Genomic DNA, 22210 nt, shown 5'->3' on the forward strand with positions numbered 1-22210 from the left:
CCATCATACACAGGGTTTACAGGGGGTTCAATGGCATTCAGCATCCCCACTATACATAGATGAATGCTACAATTTTACAAATACTCTGTGTGTGTGGTGTGCGTGTGAGAGAGATGGAATTCTAACATACTACATAGGATCCATAGCATTTAGTAATAATTATATTATAGGATGTCAATGCACCCCAGATTATTGAATTTTAGACGCTTCATAGTGAGCTTTTGATTCATATAATTCAGTCCAGTTTGGATACATAACACATTGAATACGGTTCAGACAGGGCAGCATAATCAGTTTTAGAACAGTCTTAGATGGGAATCTTTTGTTTGATTGTCTGATTCAGAATTTCCTTCCATAATAACAAAGTGACACATGGAGCGCCAACATATTTATAACAGCCCAGCAGTAGAGAAATATTGCCACATTTACCATAGCATCACCTACTAAAAGTATTTAGAATGAATCTTCCTTTTCCTCTCCACTATGAATAGCAGTGTATTACAATGCATGCAGGGTTATGCAGATTTGGAATGCCTTGGCTAATGTTGAATAGAAGGTAAAATTTCCATTTTGGGATTCTCTGATTTCAAGTGACATTCTAACTAGCTGCTCCCCGCCTGTCAGTGCGTGTTATTATTCTGTACAATGGAACATCTACACAGTACGCCATTTTTTCATTAAACTAGTTGGGCTTCATTCTCCTTTTATGTGCACGAGTGTAAATCAAGAATAATTTCACTGTAAGTAATAGGTGAAATCCTGGGCCCATTGAAATCAATGGGAGTTTTGCTATTGGTTTCATGGAGGCCAGGATTTCACCCAATGGAGTTAGATTGGTATTAAACCTGTGTAAGTGAGATCGGATTCAGGTGTCTTCACCCTACGTGGAGGTTCACGGTTATCAGGATTGCAAAAGGCACCACGGATGCAATGTTTCAATGCACTGAATGCATTTGGGACAATCATTTCTCTTATAAATTAGAGATGTCCAAACACAGATCTCAAAACCCATTTTCCACTCCCTGAATTTCTGGGAGGATGTTCTTAAGTTTTAGGATACACCGAAAATCATTCAAAAACCCCGCCAGCTGTATGCTTAACATATTTAATCTGAAATTCTGCCACGGCTCACCTATATAGATTCATCTTGGGGGAGCTGCGGAAAAGTAACAGGGTAAGGGTGAAATCCTGACCCTACTGAAGTCAATGGGACTTTAGCCATTGACTTCAACTGGGGCCTGGATTTCACTCTGGATCTTCAGCTGTGGTTACAGTCAGGGTGTGTCTCCACAGGGCGTCAGTGTATGGTATTAGGTGTTAATCTACAGCGCACTAGCCTGCCATGCACTAACATGCTACGTGGACCCTGCTACCATCCACTAAAAGTTCCCTAGTGCATTCTGATGTACTCCCATTTCAAACTGTAGTACGTCAAAGTGCACTGCTTTGTGTGCATGCTAGCAGGGTCCACACAGCCAGTTGGTGCATCGTGAGGCGATTGTTGTATATTCACACTCTGATTTGCTGTGGAGAGAAGCCCTTAGTGCAGCAGAGGTGGAGACATAAGTGACTTTAAACTTCTGATCTTGGGGCTGGCCACAGTCTGGTCCGGTCCCTAGCATAATCTAAAAGCTCATAGACAGTGGATAGTGGTTTTGTCACCACATAGTGCACTGGGGTGGTTACCATGGTAATTGTCTGTTGGTGTCATTTATCATTGAATGACAGTAATTATTTTTTAAAATAAACATTGATTGTTCCGCTCTACGAGGTCAGGTTTAGCCTTTACGCTATTTGAGGGAAATCAGACATAAATAGCCTTTTGCTTTGTTTCTGTATTCACGGCTTATCATAGATTCACAGATTCATTCATAGACTCTAGGACTGGAAGGGACCTCGAGAGGGCATCGAGTCCAGTCCCCTGCCCTCATGGCAGGACCAAATACTGTCTAGACCATCCCAGATACACATTTATCTAACCTACTCTTAAATATCTCCAGAGATGGAGATTCCACAACCTCCCTAGGCAATTTATTCCAGTGTTTAACCACCCTGACAGTTAGGAACTTTTTCCTAATGTCCAAAAACTCAGTCTCCTTCGAGCCGGAAATCATAAAGTGGTTTACATTATTAAGCATTCTTTTGTCTAATGGTTAAAGCTGCAGAGTTGCCATGTGAGAGAGGCTGGTGGTCTTGGCGACAGTGGGCATTAAAAAGAACAATGCTCTCTTGGAGACTCTGAAGAACGGGCTACAATACGGGGTGCCTTGTATGTAATATCAGATAGGTGCCTTGACAGAGTTGGGATCCTGCATAGTCCCTATTGAGCAAGCAGTTAACTCCAGGGGCCTGCCTACAAGGGAGGAAAAGGTGCACAGTTTAACGTCCATTCAGTGCTGCTAGCAGGTCACGTTGTATCCTAGGTGGGAGCCTGCGACAAGACCACATGACTTTAAATGTGTTAAACTTGTCTACATGGGTGTTAATGGACTTTTAAAAATATTAATCTCACTCAAATGAGCTAACTCAATTGGAAAAGTGCACCTATATCCTTGTTTAGACAGACCTGAGCATGGGCTCCCCTTTCCCATATTCAGGAGAAACTTGTAGATCAAAGGCATCTCCCTCTTCTGAAAGGTCACAGTCCATGGCCAGGGTCATAGTAGTGGTGTGAATATTAAGCTGGGAAGTTCTTCTGGTTTGGTTATTTATTTATTTCCCTCTATGTTAAACTTAGTCTGATTTCCTGTTATAAATGTTATTCCTAGACAGAGAGAGAGAGAGAGAGATACTGATGATTGTTCCTATGCCTGTTTGCTTTTCCAAAATATTTCACCAGTTTATGAACCTCTCTCTCTTCCTGATCAGTCACAGGGATGGATGTGATCTAAAAGGTCATTTATCTCGCTGACTGCAGCAATCCTAAAAGACTTCACGTTAGAGGTGAGAGTCACACTCAGAACACCTGTATTCTCTTCAGAGAGCTTGTTTTTCAGTAGAATGACGGATTCTTTCAGTCCAGATCCATTTGATAATTTGGATTTCCTTCTTCTCCCATAAATTGATAGGTCAAATTCTTTCTAAGCAGATAGTCACCAAAAATTATATATTTGGGTTTCTTTTTCTTTGTGTTTTTGTTTCTCAGCCTTTAGGAAACTCTCAGGCCACATTTACAAGCTTTTCACTGTAAACCTGAGGTGGAGTAGCCAACCCTCTGATTGCAGAAAACCGAACACCCTTGCCCCGCCCCTTCTCTAAGGACCCGCCCCCACTCACTCCAATCTTCCTCCTTCTCTTGCTTGCTCTTCCCCACCCTCACACATTTTCACTGGGTTGGGGCAAGGGGTAACGATGCAGGAGGAGGTGAGGGCTCCAGCTGGGGGTGTGGACTCTGGGGTGGGGTCAGGGATGAGGGGGTTGGGGTGCGGTAGGGGGTTTGGGGTTCAGGCTCCAGGAGGGACTTTGGGTGTGGGAGAGTGCTCAAGGTTGGGGTAGGGGGTTGGGATGTGGGAGGGGGTGAAGATTCCGGCTAGGGATACAGGCTCTGGGGTAGGGCCAGGGATGAGAGGTTTGGGGTGCAGGAGAGGATGTGGGCTCTGGGCAGTGCTTACCTTAGGTGGCTCCTGGAAGTGGCCAGCATGTCCCTGGGCTTCCTGACCAATGGGAACTGCGGAGCCAGTACTCAAAGCACGCGGAACCTCCCTGGCCACCCCTACACCTAGGGGCCGCAGGGACATGCCGGCCGCTTCTGGGAGCCACGCGGAGCCAGGACAGGCAAGGAACCTGCCTTAGCCCCCCTGAGCTGCCGACCGGACTTTTAATGGTCCTGTCAGCAGTGCTGACTGGAGCCACCAGGATCCCTTTTCGACCAGGCATTCTGGTCGAAAACTGGACAGCTGGCAACCCTAACCTGAGGGTTAGGGACTTATTTATTTTAAAAAAATGAAAGCTAAGATTTCATGTAATTTATTGATTCCATCAGCTGGTGCTTTAAGAAAAAGACATCACAAGACTCATGATAAAATTGCAAGAGCTGGTAATCCTGCTAGACAAATATTCACATTAGAAAGATCATCAGCTCAAGTGGCCACTAAGTGATTAAATGAGTACTGTGTGAAACAGAATTACAATAATGCACTCTAGGGACCTTTTAGTGCGTGCCTGCAGGGCCCACACGGGCCAGTTAATGTGCAACACGCTTGAGCACACTAGAATTTACACTCCTCTGGTGCAGACTAATACACTATGTGGACAAGCCCTAAGGAGTGAATGGGTCATGGAGACAGAAGTATTCCTTCACTCTTACCAGGGGCCTATCTTTTTCAGAGTGTGAGGAGGTCAGTCTCCAGGGCTGCTATAGATGCCAGAATAACCCTTAGGGTTGCCAACTTTCTAATCACACAAAATCAAACACCCCTGCCCTGCCCCTTCCCTGAGGCCCCACCCCGACCCATCTCCTCTCTGAGGCGCCGTCCCTGCTCACTCCATCCCCCTTCCTCCATCACTTGCTCTCCCCCACCCTAACTCACTTTCATCGGGTGGGGTGCAGGTGTGTGTGTGTGTGAGGACTCTGGCTGGGGATGCAGGCTCTGTGGTGGGGCCAGAGATGAGGGGTTTGGCATGCAGAAGGGGGGTTGGAGCTGGGAGAGGGGGTTGGGATGGGGGTTGCAGGGTGCAGACTCCAGGCGGGAGTTTGGGTGTGGGAGGGAACTTTGGGCTGGGGCAGAGGGTCGGGCTGCAGGAGAGGGTTTGGGATGCGGGCTCCCAGCAGCCCTTACCACGGCTCCCAGGAAGTGGTCACAGGTCCCTGCAGCCCCTAGGTGCATGGGCGGCCAGGGAGGCTTTGCGCACGGACCTCATGCCTGCAGGCATTGCCCCCACAGCTCCCATCAGTCGTGGTTCCCGGCCAGTGGGAGCTGTGGAGCCGGCCCTTGGGGTCAGGGCAGCACGCAGAGCCTCCCTAGCCGCCCATGCGCCTAGGAGCTGCAGGGACCTGGTGGCTGCTTCTGGGAGCTGCGCAGACCCAGGGCAGACGGGGAGCCTGCCTTAGCCCCAGGTCCCTGCTGCGCTGCTGACCAGACTTTTAACGGCCTGGTCGGCCGTGCCAACCGGATCCTCCAGGGGCTCTTTTCAACCAGGCGTTCCAGTCAAAAACCGGATGCCTGGCAACCTTAACACTATATGCACTAGAAAAAAATGTAAATAAAGTAAATCACAGGGATCTGCCATTGATTACCATGGTGATATTTAGTTTTTCTACTGGTGCAAGCAAAGCACAGCAAACAATTCCACTAGAAGTGGCTTGTGGAAATTTGAGCCAATGCAGAACATCTAACAGCAATGTAGGTATTATTTATTTTAATTCATATTCAGACTGCTCTCTCTTCCCCTGCCCTGCTCAGTGCCCATTATGAACCCTGGCACACCCTGTGCAAGGCTGGGGGAAATGGAGACTCGGCCTCTGAGGCAGTTGAGCCCCATATCCATGTGGATGGGATGTGACTGCACACAGCCTTCACCTCTCACTGATTAGGGGCTATGATCACAGCTGTCATTTTTACTTATATCTGAGCTTACAGGCAATATACAGAGCCCCCCCGTCCCGCTCAGATGTGTCTATCCCAACCTATTGCATGTCTATGTGTAAAATATGCAGACTTTTTTTAAAACTATAAGCTGTTGGCCAATGTTACTTACACACTACAGAGCAATGGTTCTCAACCAGGCTGTGTGTACCCTGGGGGCATACACAGGTCTTCCAGGGGGGACAACAACTCATCTAAATATTTGCTTATTTTTACAACACACTACACAAAAAGCACTAGTGAAGTCGGTACAAACTAAAATTTCATACAGACAATGACTTGTTTATACTGCTCTATATACTATACACTGAAATGGAAGTACAATATTTATATTCCAGTTGACGTATTTTATAAGTATAATGCAAAAATGAGAAAGTCAGCAATTTTCAGTAACAGTGTAGCGTGACACTTCTGTACTGTTATGTCTGATTTTGTGAGCAAGTGGGTTTTAAGTGAGGTGTAACTTGGGGGTGTGCAAGACAAAGACTCCTGAAAGGGGTACAGTGGTCCGGAAAGGTTGAGAGCCATTGCTACAAAGCACCTCACAGTACACGCAAAGCCACCATTAGTTCATCTTAAACTTTCCTCATATCACTCAGTTCAAATGACAGCAGTCCATAATCACAGTGTTTTCTTTTCATTGGTGCTTGGAAAGGAGGAGTCAGGAAATAGCTGAAACAACTTGGCAGTTGGTTTAAGTTAGCTGGCTGTGATGCATTAGAAAGCATATCCGCTTGAAATAGCGCAGCTAAGGAAATCAGTTGCAGAAGCTCAGCTATTGGACCAGCTTCCCTGCTCCACTGTTCTTTGTCTCTTCCTTTTGCCTAACTGATCCCCACCCTTCTGAACTTCCTTATTGCAGAGCTCCTTCGGCTACATGAATTGGTGTTTTGACTCATCAGTGCTGCTTGCTTTCACAGCTGCTTCTAGTAGTAATACCCATCTGCTTGTAGGAACATATACATGAGCCAGGGCCGCCCAGAGGGGAGGGCAAGTGGGGCAATTTGCCCCGGGCCCCGCAGGGGCCCCGTGAGCCCTGGCCCAGCGGCGGTTCAGGTCTTTGGTGGCATTTTGGCGGCGGGGGGCCCTTCAGTGCTGCCGAAGACGTGGCACGACTGAAGGGCCCCCCACTGCCGAAATGCTACCGAAGACCCAGACCGCTGCCGGGTGAGTACAAGCTCCGCAGCTCCCCCGCTTTGCCCCAGGCCCCCTGAATCCTCTGGGTGGTCCTGACATGAACGTAAACTAGAGATGGGTCCATAATGGAGTGGTCCAAAGTTTGATCTCTGAAATCCCATCCTTCCTCCTCCACTTCTGGAGAAGTTGGAATCTGGATCTAGCTCTTAACTTCATGAATTGGGCCTATCTCTATGAGAGGCCAAATAAGGTGATCAGTGCTGGATACAAAACTCTGATTGGTCCAACCAGGACCTGTGCTTTGATACTGGATTCCTTTGTCAACATCTCTGCTATTATCTCTGCAAGTTTTGGGAGAATATTCAGTGATTGCTCCTAAATGTCTTCTGAGGGCAGTAATTTTCAGCACCTTTCCTATCAAGGTGTATTCTTTTCGGCTTTGCTGCAGAACTGTTTTGTGTGCACCGAAGTACAATTGCTGTTTATAAGCCAAGGTACTAGCATAACCTACTATATAGATATACACAGCATTCTATAAGCCAAGGTTATGGTGCATGGTACCTACAGCACTGTCTCTCTTTACAAATAATACCATGTTTGGATAATCTGGGACATCTTATTTCCGTTTATAATATCAAAGTTGTTTGCTTTTGTTAAATTTGTTTAAGAATTTCAATTATGCTCAAATTCAACCCAGGTGTAATCTCACTGAAGTCAATGGAGTTACATCAGGCATTATTTTGGCTTAAACCTCAGAATTTTTCTTACTAGAGCAGTAATTAAAAAAAAAAAAGCCCCGACTGCTGAAGTAAGTCTTACACACAGTAAGTTAGTGGGCCAAATATACCTTTAGAGTAAACTCACTGATGTCGATAGCTTATAGCTGCAAAATTTTTCCTAATATTTGACCTAAATCTCCCTTCCTGTAGATTAAGCCCATTACTTCTTTTCCTACTCTCAGGGGACATACAGAACAACTGATCACCATCCTCTTTACAACAGCACAACCACCACGTTACATGTACTTTGGAAGGAGGGTGGTTGGGTTTTATTCATTAGTGTGACTTCCAGCGGGTTGCTTAGGTGAGTAAGTATTACACAATCAAGCCCACAGTTCTTGTTCAGACCACATCCAATGGGCCATCTGCATTATGTGTTTGGAGTTCTTCAGCGTGATTTTATGAGCTGAATACACATTTTAGGCTGGGTTATCTTTCCAGTGGGCCCTACTTCTCTGGGGATTCGCTTTTAAAGGGGGCATCCTGGATCAGTCATCAGCTGCTAGAGCTCTGCCAGTGAGCAAAGTTGGGGGCAGGAGAGGAAATACCTGGGGTACAGAACCTGATCAGAGGTACAGGGACTCTGTGGGAAAGATCTTTGTCTCCGGGTGATCACAGGATTTGTGGGTTCGCCCTGTGGTCTGTTCCAGAGAGGGGCAAACCCTGCCTCCCAACAGAATGACAGGGGACAAACCTCCATCAAGAAAATTAAAACAACTAGTGGAGATTCCCTACCCTGTACCCCCTTTCCGAAGGGGGTTATTGCAGTAGGGAGTGAGAGGGCCCAATATTGTTTGTAAAGCACTGTCCTCCTCAAGCTACTTGGGACACATTAGAGAACATCCTCATCAGAGCAACATGAAATACACATTATAGCAATAAATAAAAGACCAGTCTCAAAAATAAAGAAAAACACAACGAGGGAGGATTCAAATAAAAATAATGGGAGATTTAGGTGAATCTGTCTGAGTGGAGGAGAAGGTGCTAAAGAAAACACCTTAGGAAGAGAAAGATTTCATGTGTGAGGCAGAAGCTGGTGATCTAGATTTCAAAGGGAGAGTGATTTTCACAGCCTAGGGGACACCGCCACAAAAGCTCCAGCACCTGTCATTCTAAACACCCGAGGGTGGGGTCCCTAGAGCGGATGGTGCCAGAGTGCAGATACCTTTGAAGACAATACATCCAGGGCCAACTCAGTTAAAGCCTTAAAAAAAAAAAAAAAAAAAATCAACAGCACCTATTTAAAGTCAGTCTCAAAAACTCATGGCCAAACCTGCAACCCTCAGTCCTATGAACAGTCCAGACGTCAAAGGGACTAATTACATGAGTCAGGGTGGCAGAATGAGGCCTAGGAACCCAGGCTAATAAACCAATACCCATGCTGAAGCCCTGATGCTCATAGTACTTGAACTTGCCATATTTAGATGTCTCATACTCTAAAATTCCCTCAGCACTGATTTATTTGCCAGGTTAATTCTCTAATGGCTTTATCAGAAATGATCTGTTCTTCCTTATTCTGTAGGTGAGGTGAGTTACTTCTCTTATTCACCCTGTGCTCTGTGCATTTGGAAAGGACTCACATCCTCTCTTTTGTCAAGAGGAAGGGGAAACACAATTGTTATATGGTACACATTAAAAATTCACATGTATTTGCAGAACTACAGAAAGAAACTAAGCTTGAATCAGACATTTTATGAAACTGGATTTTAGGAATGAAAATATTGAATAATTCACATAATTTCTCAGTATTAAGCAGGAAACGTAACATATGGTGCTCGAGGAGTGCTCAGTAAAAGACATCTCCCTCTCTCACTTTTATAATCATAGAGAAGATTTATAGATGTTAATAGATAAAGGGTCATAGATGGCATTCAAGAATATGCTATGAAACTCTAATTCTACACAAGACTGAGGAGTGGCAATATCCTGGGAGTGGTGTTGGTACACAATTATCCAAATATCACATTCCTTTATTTCATTATGACTGTAGATCCAAAGAGCAGCTAGGAGTCACCATGATTAACTCGGGTTTGTGATGTGCGGGGGGCGGAGGGGAGTGGGTGGCTCAACAAGGCCTCAATTTAGAATGCTCAGAGGAACTAGAAAGGGACTTTTCAAAGTCAAAGGATGAGTGATGTCCTTGGAAACCCCCTGTGATGCTGGCAGACCAGGTGCCAGTTCTTGCCAAAGCTGTAGGTGTCAACTTAGCAATGACAAATTCATAGCTGAAAACTAGACCAGCTCACCTGTACATTCATATTGGTCAAGATAGGTGTTAGAAGAATGCGTTTAGTGTTTAGACTCTATGGAATGTTTGTAAGTTGCTGCATGCATTAATTTCACTTGTAATGTCTGTATCCCATGCTATAAGGGGATTTGTAAGTATTGCTTTATAATTGTAAAAATGCCTTCTCTGAACCTGTGAGCCCAGACAAGAGGAATGGTCCACTGCCCATCAAGGAGGACTATCAAAAACTAAACAGGCCATTGTGGAACATCACAATACAAAGACTTGGTTAGTGGCCCTCTCACACCCATGAAGGTGCTACTTGCAAGAAAGTCCATCCATCAGCTTGAATGCTGGAACAAGGGACTAAAACAGGGGCACAAGAAAATTTTCCTCTCTTTTTGCTGTTTGGACGCTCATAGGGCTGGAGCTAAGAAACTGAAGAAGAGATCCCCAGGGTCAACCTGGCTTAGCCCTAAAAGACATTCAGAACTGACAGATTACTACAATGCTGTCATCTTTTAAAAGTATATATATGGTCTGCTTTAACCTGTAAATAACTCTCTCATTTCCTTTTCCTAGTTAATAAAGCCTTAGTTAGCTTACTATAGGATTGGCTACAAGCATTGTCTTTGGTAGGAGATCTGAAATGCAAACTGATGTGGGGTAAGTGACTGGGGTCTTGGGACTGTCAGTAACCTGAATCTTTTGTGATCTTTGGTTTATGGCAACCAACTATCACTAAGTCCAGCTTGCCTGGGTGCCAAGACAGACTGGAATGCCCCAAGGGACTGTTTGTGACTCCATGGTAAGACTGTTGTAGTGCTTCAGGAGTTCACACTTGTTACTGGGGTGGTGAAATCTAATCACAGAACATACCACCAGTTTGGGGTGTCTGCCCTGTTTATTGGCAGTCTGCCCTGAGGCTGGCACTCACAGTTGTGATCCACTCCAGACAGCATGACACTCCTGTCCAGGTTCGGCAGTTCCTTGTATGGCAGCTCTAACTATAGATCTGGCAGATTGTGCCAGGGTTCAGTGGTATATTATAATAATAAGAGTACTCTGCATCTTCAGTGCACATTCCCAAGCTAGGCAATTTCTTTTGTCTGTGATCATTCAGCACCGACGTCAGCAAATGTCCCAACCCTGACGCTTACACTACTTACAGGGTTCCAAGGAAAAAAGAAATGCACTTTAGAAAAGTAAAAGAGAATATGAATTATCACAATACTAATCACAAAACCCCAGCAACTGTATTTAATCCACTTAAAGTCTTCTGACAACATGAAATTCTTTGCTAAAATAAATATCTTTCAAAGAATAAAACCTCCAAGAAGGAGATACTGTTGTCCAAAAAGACATAAATCAGAGCAGATGTATTAGGTTTTTCCAATTCTCCTGTCTTCTCATGTAGCATCATACAAAGGATACAATCCTTTAGCTTTATTAATAAGAATTCATTTGTATTCCTCTAGATTCAACAAGGTGGGCAACTTACCCTAAATGAAGAACCACCCAAAAGCATGACCCTTAGAGCTTGCTCTAGTCTGCTGCTGTCAAGCTTGCTTAGTACAAGAACTGACAAGGTATCTAGGACACATCACTGACTCAAGGCTAAAAATAATATGAAGAACCATGATAGGAATCTGACTTCTGCATGACTATGTGGTGCCATTTCTCATATTCCTGAATGGGAACTAAGTTTTAATTCTACTGCTCCATGAATTGTGCCACTTCTATAAATATGGTGTGCATTTAATTTTTTGCGGTAAATGACAGGAAGCTCATTTCTGTTTGCGCCCCAGACTATACATGTGTTATACATGAATTATAAACTGGGAAGTAATAATTTGGAGAAATGCTACACTAAATCCTTCATTTTCTTAGCGTTCTTGGGGCCAGATCCTCAGCTGGAGTAAATCAATATAACCAATGGAGTGACAGTGAATTATGCCAGCTGAGAATAGGGCCCATGGTTCTATTGATAGTTCATTAAGATAGCAAATTAAAAAAATAGCTAAGGCATTATATAGTGATTTTTGATAAGAGTATTTAATTTTACCTTTATTCACAGGAGCCAGAGATTTTATAGTGCAGATACAAGCTGAACAAGTGCAGCATCTGGATCTGATGTTGTGATAATGCCAGTGTTCAAGAAAGGAACTTGCTAACAGCTTCAAAGAATAACTGGTAGTATCAAAAAAACAATAGCTCTCCAAGCAAAATCTAAATGATAGGTTAATTTACAATAAAGAACAGATCTTTTCTCTTCAGATCATGCAGTTATTCCTTAAAGTTCCCGTATTATTTTCTTTATGAATAATGCATAGATGTTATAGATAGTTTAATAATTCTTAAATTGTTCAAGGTGATTTCACACACTCTGTGCCATGACATACCATTATGCACACACATATTCAAGACTGGATGCCTTTCGGGAAGATAGACATTGTCAAAACCAAGTTACTGGGTTCAATACAGGACTAACAATGAAATTCTCTGGCCTGTGATATACAGGAAATCAGACTAGATAATCTAAAGGTTCCTTCTGGCCTTAAATTCTATTATTCCATTAATCTAGGAATATTCCTGTGCCCTCGCTGTTTGATAATCCAGACAGTCAAACAAATATATGAGACAAAAATAAACCCAGTAACTGTGAGGGAAAAGAAACAGCTTGTGATGCTGGTTATCATAAATTAATATCAAGCATTTCAGGATGAATCCAAGAGTAAAACGTAATCCTTGTTCTGGCTGGCTATGTAACAGGGCTGGGTATACTGTTTTAACCCCTCTGCCAATGGTGTCAGCAGCAACAAGGGCCAGATATTTATTTTACAGACCTCCCCACTCCCACGGCCGGATTAATTTTTTGTGGGCCTGGACCAAACATATTTGTGGGCCCCCTGGGGGAATGAAGGGGCCAGGAGCAAGAGCACAGCAGGCAGGGTGGATTTGATTTAAATCACTAGTCAGGAAGACTTGATTTAATCATGGATTTCTACATAAAAGTGCATTCTTGTTGGTTGTTATAACCTTAATACATATTCTTCACAACTCAGATAGATGTAGGTTTCATTTTTTAGAAAGTTCACACTATACATTTTTAAACAGTGATTTATTTTGAAAACTTTAATCATTAATATTTGGAGGATTTTCTTGCCAGGCTGTATTAGGAGGAGAGCATCACCAGACAGACATTTAAATTGTTTTATTTTACTAAAAATAACGTTAAGTATTCTGGATTTTTTTCTTCAACAGCAAACATAATATTTTAACAAAAATGCATATGTCCCTCGCTTCTCACATTTATCTCCAGAGTTCTTCTCCTTGTCCAGATCTATTCCGCCCCCAACAATCTTCTATTCATTGAACTTTTTTAAACTTTGCACTTTTAGAGAGAGATAAGGGATTGACTCTGTGTACACAAATTTGCAGAGGGACAATAGGGTTGAGGTCTGTTATTTCTTACCTCTATATATTATTTATTTATTTAAAAACATTTTTGCTGTTAACAAGCATGTTACCTCTGGAGACAAATCCACAGTTTGAGAACTGCAAAACTAAGCATCTCTGATGGTATCTTCTAGACTAAGCACTGAGTCCCATGGGGTAGATAGAAAGATTAACCTAAGTAATCTATACAGAAGCCCCTGCAGCCCCGTAAGATTGGGTCCCTAAACCATAAACTATTGGAACTCATTTACAAAACTTTTCTTAAACATTACATTAATATATTGTCTGATACTATAGAATTAGAATTTATAATCCCTATTCCATGATGAGATATAATGTAGCTTAATTAAAACTATCTTTAGACAGGTTTTTCCCTCAAAAATCCAATTTAAATAAAAATTGGATTTTTATTTATTTTTTTTAAAAGTCATTGATTTTTATCCACCCTGACAGCGGGGTATGGTGTGGGGGAAGGATTGGTCCCCAGCTGGAGCGAGGCAGGGGCCAGGGGTAAGATGAGCACAGTGGGGCATGGGGGGAGGATTAGTCCCTGCTGACTGGAGCAAGGCAGGGGCTGGGGGCAAAAGCTCAGCGGGGCAGGAGCTTGGGTTGGTCCCTTGAGCAAGGGAGGGGCTGGGGGTTAACTGCAAGCGCAGCAGGGCTGGGGAGGGGGTAAACATAAAGTGGGTACCTACCTTCTCCCTGGTTCTAGCCCATTCTCTTTGTCTCTCTCTGCACTGAGCTGAGGGTGGGGGTGCAAGGTCTGGGAGGGAGTTAGGGTGTAGGAGCAGGCTCGGGGTTGGGGTGCAGGGTCTGGCCAGATGCTAGGGAGGGGGCTCAGGGTTGGGGTGTGGCGCTCTTACCTGGGGCAGCTCCCATTTGGTGCGAGGGTGCAGGTCGGAATGTGAGGAAGGGGTTCAGGAGCTCCCATTTGGTGCTCAGGATGGGGGTGGGGATGTGGGCGGGGTGCAGGAGTCAGGGCAGAGGGCTGGGGTTATGGGGGTGCTCATGGCAGGGGGCTAGAGGCGGTATGCCCTGATTCCACCTCCTTCCCCAAGGCCTCGCCCCCGTCTCTTCTCTGTCTCCTCCCCCTCCCTCGCATGGGCGAACAGCTGTTCGGCAGCAGGGGAATTGCTGGGAGGGGGAGGGGCAGGAACGCGGCACGCTCCTGGGAAGAGGCAGGGGAGCGGGGAGCTTGGCTGCCAGTGGAGCCTGCCCTGCTGCAGCAGGAGCTGGCAGGACCAAGCTTCGGCCCACTGCCCCCGCAGGAGAGAGCGGTGGGCAGGGGGCAGAGAAGAGCAGGCCGGGCCGGGGCCCCTTTGGAGCATGGGCCTGGCGCCATAGTAAATCCAGCACTGCCCACCCCCTCCTGTAACCTGGGAACCTATAACCACTCTGGGCACATTTGCTAGGCAAATCTGTACTCATGGCATGAGCACAGAGGTTTAAACAAACGAACTGTATGTGGGGGAGGGAAAGGCCAGGTTGAATGGGGACAAATATTTACAATTTACCACCACCATTTACCTCAGGGGGCATAAGTCCCAGTCCCAGGCACTTGGACCCTGACTGGTTGATGCAGTTTGTTCTACCTCCCAGCCTCCCACTCTCAGTTCATAGGTCCCCAACTTCCTCACTCACAGTTTGTGGTTCCAAGAGTCCAGGAAAATCAGGCTCCCTGTTTTGTAGATTGCTCTGGGGCTCTGCCACCTCTCCTGCTATATTGATTTCAGCAGCTAGGACTGGGGGGGCCTTGCCAGAGCCCACTAGGCTGACAGACTATTGCTCTGAATTCCTCTGCTCCCACTATATTGCATGTAACTACTCTCATGCTGCTACTCAGTCTGCTGCTCTCCTGTTAGGAGCTGTGGCCTGTGGCGAGTCCAACTGCTGCTTTGTTCTGCCTGAGGCTCAGGTGATCAAAACTGCTGCTGGTCTCTCACTTCTGCTTGCCATTGGCTAGAGAACTGGAACTTCTGGTGAGCTTGGCTTACATAAAGCCACTACATCTCTTAGCTCAGATTTTTAAATACAAGGAGATCAAGGGTCTTAAAAACGTATCCAAGTCCCTACCACTCAGAGAGAGGTTCCCAGCAATGCACCATTTCTCTTTCCTTGCCCTCTGGCTCTGTCCAGGGACTCTTACCCCACCTTGACAAACGTCAGTTTTCATCAGGGTGACCCCATGCCCAGTCATTGTCCAGGCTTTGCCTGGTGAGTTCCCAACAGGATAATCTCCAAAATATGGGCCCCAAGAACAAAACTTGGTCAAATTATACCCCAGTGTCCCCAAACTACCCATAGTTAATATGTAAATGAGGTACTGCCTCGCTGAGTCAGCTCCCCTTGCTCTCCAGTAGATGCCATCTAGAGCTCACTCACTTAGTTACCTCCCTTCTCATGTAGGCTTGAGGCCACAGGACTTACACTGTGGAACCAAAGGTGTGAATGTTCATCATTTTAATAAAAAAAATATGAACATTCTTTCATGGACCCTTCTTCTGTGAATAGCTTATCAAAGAAATTATTTGCAAACATCTTTTGGAAAGCAAAAAATGTCTTGCAATACTGATGTGAATTTCAGTGCTTAATTTGTAAAGAGGGAAGTGCCAGAGCACACAAAATGGCTTCCTTCACACAGTATGACCTTGCATGCACCGTACGTGTGAGGTCACACTGCACAGAGGATGCCATTTTGTTTTACAAATTGGCATCCTCTGCATAGCATGACCTTGCACACACCGACAGAAGAGGTGCCCGGACTGCGGCCCACCATGAAAAGAGGTGCCAGGGCTCAGCCAAGTTACAAATTAAGCTCTGGTGACTTTGTGCTCTCACAAAAGTCTGCACCGGACATGTGCCTTTTGGAGTCTCTTTGGTTTCCCCTTTTTTTGCTTATAAAAAGTTCAGTCATCCAATCAGGGAATAGAAACAACACTATGCTCTTTTGGGGACCAATCATATACTGTGAATACTGAAGAGCTGAAGACACAGTCAAAACAAAACAACCAATAGGTCAAAATATTTGTACAAAGTGTTTGAATAAGAAATGAATAAAGAATAAATTAGCAAAAATCAAAGTCTGTTGGCAGCTAATTCAAGAGCAGAAATAAAGACTAAATTAATTGGATAGATTGAGATTGATTCTCCATTGCCTTACGCATTCTATCACTACTCACACCTGTGTAAATGCTCCCATTCTCATTTGCCTGAATAAAATGCTACCCTTCTAACATGATAGCACTTTACACTACCCTGTGCACAGATACAGATGACGACACAAGGTACAGATCAGTGGAGAATTGGGCCAATTGGTCACAATGAATCTGAACAAATTTTCCTGGAGGAGTCAAGATCTACCGTTGCTCCAGCTGTGGCAGGATCTTCTTCATTGCAAGCACATTTGTGTACATACTTCGCAGTCAAAAGAAGAGCCCACCTGATGGTCAGAGCAAGAGATAAAAGGCTTGAGAAAACTTACATGATTTTTCTTCTTTAATGTTGTACTCTTGCACATCAGAAGCCGCATTCTGGGCTGGGAAGTGGACCAAGAGTACCATGTTGTTCATGTTACCATCTCTCTTAACTAGGAATATCTAAAGCAGAGAAAAAGTAGTAGGAGTTTGTTAGGCATCTGAGAATGAGACTCTTTCCAGTAACCAGAGAAAGGTCTTTTTCAATTCACATCTAACACATTTCATTCTAGTTTCACTCCAGTATGTCAAACCTTTCATGAAAAAGATAACTACTACTAAGGGGATATTTTCCCTTGGTTAAATTCAGCCCTGCAGTAGGGACTAGGAGAATCCCAATGCACCACTGATATCCCACTTAACCTGAAGGTAAAGCTGCACAACTTCACACAATTTGCCAAGTGACAACCCCTGATGCAACTGCCCTAAGTGATGGTGAATTTGCCCCAAGTTTCTAACACGAGTATAGAATAGGGGCCACCTAGACCTTTACAGGAAAAAGGATTAAAATAGCCATAAGTTGATCTTATAGCAAATGACTAACTTTTGGTCCTGAGTGGCTCAAAGCAGTGGGTGTGTTGGACTAGCACAGGAGCAAGTTTAATCAAAAAGGGAAAGGGCTTTCTTGCTGAGTCAGTCCCTTCTCTGTGCATTGTAAGCACTGTGTGCTTTCCTCAGAGTGTTTCTAATCAGACTTCCATGTCAAATATGTATCTAACTTCTAGCTTGAAATCCTAGGGGCAAAGACTCTTTGTCATCACCTCTTCCTTAAAGCAGCTTTAGGTAAGAGAGAGTCATGGTATTTATAAAAGTGATTTCAAAGATTTAGCTAATTCTAGAACCACAGTATTAACATTATAGAGGAGAAGTGTGATTCTGAAAAACAATTAAATAATTGCAGTGCACTGGAACTACACCAGGAAAGCTTTGATTTTGCGAGAAGAGGAACCAAGAGGAGCTTGTCTAGAAGCCAAGTGGCAATGCGGTGTGCTGCCAGAGGGGGAACTGAGTGTAGGTCCTGAGCACGGTGGGCTTGGAGCATTGCTAATTCACAAACCCTCAGGTCCTAGGGTTGGGAGCATCTCATGTCACATTCAAACAAACACTCTGACCACAGCTTGAAGCAGTTTTGCTAAGATGGGGAGTGAGTGTCCTCAGTCCTATCTTGTGTGGCTCTCCGTTCAGTTCAATACAACAGAGAATCTGGTAAGGTCTTCTGCTCTCTGATGTGAAAGTCAGTCCTTCAGCAGTTCATATTTACACTGGATCAGACTCACTGAAAGGGCAGCCCGACCCCACGCCATGGTGGTGAGCAGGATATAAATGGCTAGCTAGGCAGACAGGCAGGTGTCAGAGACAGTTGTGAGCATCCTGCACCTTCCCATGTACGGGGAGGGAGGTAAATCATTTAATCTCTTTGTGCCTCAGCTCCCCCAGCTGATAACTCTAACCTGCTTCACTGGGCTGTTGTGAGAATTAATGTATGTTTGACCCCTGAGATCACTGAGTTATTGATTAACACTTGATCAATTTTGGTTAAAATTCAGATTAACAAAGCGAGAAGTGAAACCTGGAAACTGGTCTGTTCTCTTTTCTAATCAGGAAGGCTTGTTGCCATGGTTCCAAAGCTCAAGTTTGGGCCATGTCTGTAGAAACAGGTCCTTAGCTGCACAGGCTTCCTAAGCTTGCAGCTAACTTGTTCCTGATTTGCAGGGTTGGAGCCTATTATGTAAATAAGTCTTTCCAGATTGTACCTCTGGGATGTTGGAGAGCTGCTCCATCCTAAAATGAGCTCCAGGAGCAGGCTGAGCATGTGTTGCCCCAGTTTTCTGACATTTAACTAGTGTATGTCCACTGCACCCCCTTCTGCAGGATACAGCATCAGCACATGCTCCCCTCTGCTGCTGGCCAGCTGTTCTCCCCTGGGAGGCACACCTCTGTGCAGGTTCCTCTCCTGGCTACCTATTGCAGAGGGGGAGGGATCATGCCTGTGGAAAAGGTGGGCTGGGGGAGCAGAAGCGGGATTTGCCCCTGAATGTCCTTCAGAGACACTGCCCATCCCTGGATGTCTTGGAGAGCTTTAAAAATGTTAAAGTTGTGGCAGCTGGATGCCATTGCGAGAACCAGCAAACGGCAGAGGAGACGCTGGTTTCTAACTTTGCCTGGGCACTCTGCAATCCGCACAGCCTATTCCCACCTTTCCTTCAGCTCAAGGTGGTCTGTTCATTTCCACAGGAACTGGTGTAAACACCCACTATGGCTTCTATTGCTAGCAAGAGATTAAAGACGGAAAAGGGGGAGGCAAGCTCTTAGCCAGACTGCCATTTTCTAATGCTCTGTCCAGGGAGGCTACATGAGCCTGAGGGAGAACTCACCAGCTAGTGCGCTAAACCCACCTCTGCCCAACAGCATCAGGATTTCCAGACCTTTTCTTCAGGGTTCAATGTTCTCTCTCTAAATTAAAACCATGAAGCACAGGTTCATCATACAGACCAGGTCCTTTCCTCAGGGCCAGGGACTCCCGCAGGTCTTACTCTTCAGGCCCCCTGCCTGGGAGCTAAGGAGAGTCTCTCTACTCCCCAGGGCCGCCCAGAGGATTCAGGGGGCCTGGGGCAAAGCAATTTCAGGGGCCCCTTCCATAAAAAAAATTGCAATACTATACAATACTATATTCTCGTGGGGGCTCCTGCAGGGCCCGGCGCAAATTGCCCCACTTGCTCCGCACCCACAGGCGGCCCTGGGAAAAATAAACCTTCTGCATCTCGGCACGAACTCAGTTTTGAGAAAACTTCTTTACAAGGTATCACTGGTTCTCAGCATCAGCTAGTGCTAAAAGGCACTAAAGCTCATTAAAAGGGTTGGACAAATATTTTCTGTCAAAACTTTCTGGATCGAAAACTAGGGTTTTTTAAAAAGCAGAAAGAAATCACGGACAACGTCTGCTTTCCTTCAAATTTGTTGTGGTTTTTTTAATTGAAAAGCTGAAATTAGTCTGCCAAAACCTGAATATGGTTTGGGGTTTCAGAAGTGTGTGGCCAAATATTTGCTGCTTGCTGTGTTTGATTGTTTAAAGAAACAAAAAAATTCTGCTTAAAAAAAATCCAAAACTTTTGAACGACCTCAGCTTGTGACCAAACGCCTGAGCCCATCTAGTCAGAGATTTTTTCAGGTTTCTGATACTCCGCTGGCTTCCTTGACTCATATCTGTCTCCATAACTTTGGGTTCATTTAGGTTAGAACATAAGAATGGCCATACTGGGTCAGACCAAAAGTCCACCCAGCCCAGTATCCTGTCTACCGACAATGGCCAATGCCAAGTGCCCCAGAGGGAGTAAACCTAACAGGTAAAGATCAAATGATCTCTCTCTCCTGCTATCCATCGCCACCCTCTGACAAACAGAGGCTAGGGACACCATTCCTTACCCATCCTGGCTAATAGCCATTAATGGACTTAACCTCCATGCATTTATCTGTTTCCTAGAGACTGGCTCCATGGGGTCCCTCACAAATTGGAGACAGTTACTGTGGGTTTGTCTTTAGTATAGCTTATGTACATACTCCACGAACTGAGCATTTGAGCGTGTTCCAGAATCTGGGATGAGCCTATGTTGTGAAAACAAATGCTCAAAATAGCACATGCATGTGAATGGACACAGGGTGCTAAAATTAAATTAACCCAGGGGTTCTCAAACGGGGGGTCACGACCCCTCAGGGGGTCACGAGGTTATTACTGGGGGTTGCGAGCTGTCAGCCTCCACCTCAAGCCCTGCTTTGTCTCCAGCATTTATGATAGTGTTAAATATATAAAAAAGTGTTTTTAATTTATAGGGGGGGGGTTGTCGCACTCAGAGGTTTGCTATGTGAAAGGGGTCAGCAGTATAAAAGTTTGAGAACCACTGAATTAACCCCTTTGAAGCCTCAGGGAATGCAGGGGGGGGGGGGTCTCCCTTGGTAGGGTTGCGAAGGATATTGCTCTTCTCATGTGATCCCTCCCCCAGTGGCTAATTTGAAATGAAACTACCCTCCCCTGACATGAATCTCCCTATGGCACTGAAATTAAATATAGACTATAATTTGGCATTTGGGAAGTGAAAGGGATGGTAGCCCTAATGGAAAAGTTAACAGCTTGGCTCTTCTGCATGCCTCAAACTGCTGAATGAGCTTTAGGGTACGGAAGGCTGTGCCTCCTAAACAGCCTAGCCCCGCCCCCTGTCCGACTCCCACCCACTTCCTGCCCCCCTCAGAATCCCCGACCCATCCTGCTCCTTGTCCCCTCACCATCCCCCAGAGACCCCACCCCCAACCACCACCTTGGGACCCCACCCTGCTCCCTGTCCCCTATCCACCCCACCCCACCCGCTGAGTCCTGACAGACCCCGAACGCCCACGATCCAACCCCTCCCTTCCCTGTCCCCTGACCGCCCCACAACCTCTGCCCCTCCCTGTCCCCTGACTGTCCCGAGACTCCCTGCCCCTTAGCCAACCCCCGGCCCCTTACCCCCATCTCCACCCCTCTCCTGGAGCCTCAGTGCATCCAGGAGCTTCCCTCGACAGCGGCAGCGTGGCTCTGGCGGGGCCCCAGAGCTCCATCCCGCTCAGAGCCACATGGTAAGGGGGTGGGGCTGCGAGCTCCAGGCCGAGCGAAAGGAGCTGAGCTCAGCCTGGAGCTCGCAGCCCCGCCCCCTCACCACGCGGCTCTGAGCGGGGCGGAGCTCAGGGGCCCCACCGGAGCCACACTGCAGCATTATCCAGGGACGCTCCTGGATGCGCTGAGGCTCTGGGAGAGGGGTGGAGACGGGCGGCCCAGCTACTCCCTTCTGCCGAAGTTTTCCTCCAGTCGACTGGCTCCCAGACTTCCTAGCCTGCTTCCTGCAACTCAAGCTGCCCTTTATATAGATCTCAGCAGGCCTGGGTCTGAGTCATCTAGTTTCTACCGCGTGTGCCTGAGACTTACTCCCTTCATCTGGGGAGATGGGCTGAGCCTAGCACAGGCTTTACTCTAACCCAGATACAGCCTTTACTGTAAACACCTCCCTTATCACAAACACCAGGCCCACATTTCTTTGATCAGGCCTCCTCATGCATGAGGATTTAATGTAAAAAAACCCTCAACGACCCAGCAACATTTCAAGGCCCATGACACGATCAGACCGAACAGACTCTTTCTCCAATAAGCCCAATTCTGCTATGCTTACTCAGACTGAGGAGTCACACTGAGCTCAGTGACACTACTCAGATGGCAATATACAACTCAACATGAGTACAGGCGGCAGGCCCGGGCTCACTCTGTGTCATCTGTGCTCACTTAACCCCTTCCTGGGATTTGGCTTTATTGGTAAGCCAAAGAACAGTGAAACCATAACACTCAGCCTAAAATGTCTCCTTCAGCTTGGCTGTGCTTCAAGTTTCCCTGCAGCAGCATCTCTACCCCAAATCCTAGCCTCATTCCAGATCAGTTTTCATTTAGTTATTTTAGTCTCTTTGGTTTGCACAGGATCGTTACCTTCCTTTAGAACACCAGCCAGTGAATGAAGAGAAGTGGGGCCACTT

General features: G+C 45.8%; 1 protein-coding gene across 6 annotated transcripts in view; it reads right to left on the minus strand.

The window, feature by feature from the left end:
* The window catches only part of RIN3 (Ras and Rab interactor 3), a 102811-nt gene that overhangs the window by 47197 nt on the left and 33404 nt on the right, over positions 1–22210 (minus strand). For 3 of the 6 annotated variants that reach the window (XM_039538650.1, XM_039538652.1, XM_039538651.1), the window contains exon 3: positions 16669–16783. In XM_039538650.1, coding sequence (XP_039394584.1) covers positions 16669–16783 — 115 coding nt within the window. Of the gene's footprint in view, positions 1–14050; positions 14139–16668; positions 16784–19035; positions 19115–22210 lie in introns of those variants that run through there. The other 3 variants (XM_039538654.1, XM_039538653.1, XM_039538655.1) reach the window with 3 other exon arrangements.

The sequence above is a fragment of the Mauremys reevesii genome, linkage group 4 (genome assembly GCF_016161935.1).
Source record: "Mauremys reevesii isolate NIE-2019 linkage group 4, ASM1616193v1, whole genome shotgun sequence".
NCBI lineage: Eukaryota > Metazoa > Chordata > Testudines > Geoemydidae > Mauremys > Mauremys reevesii.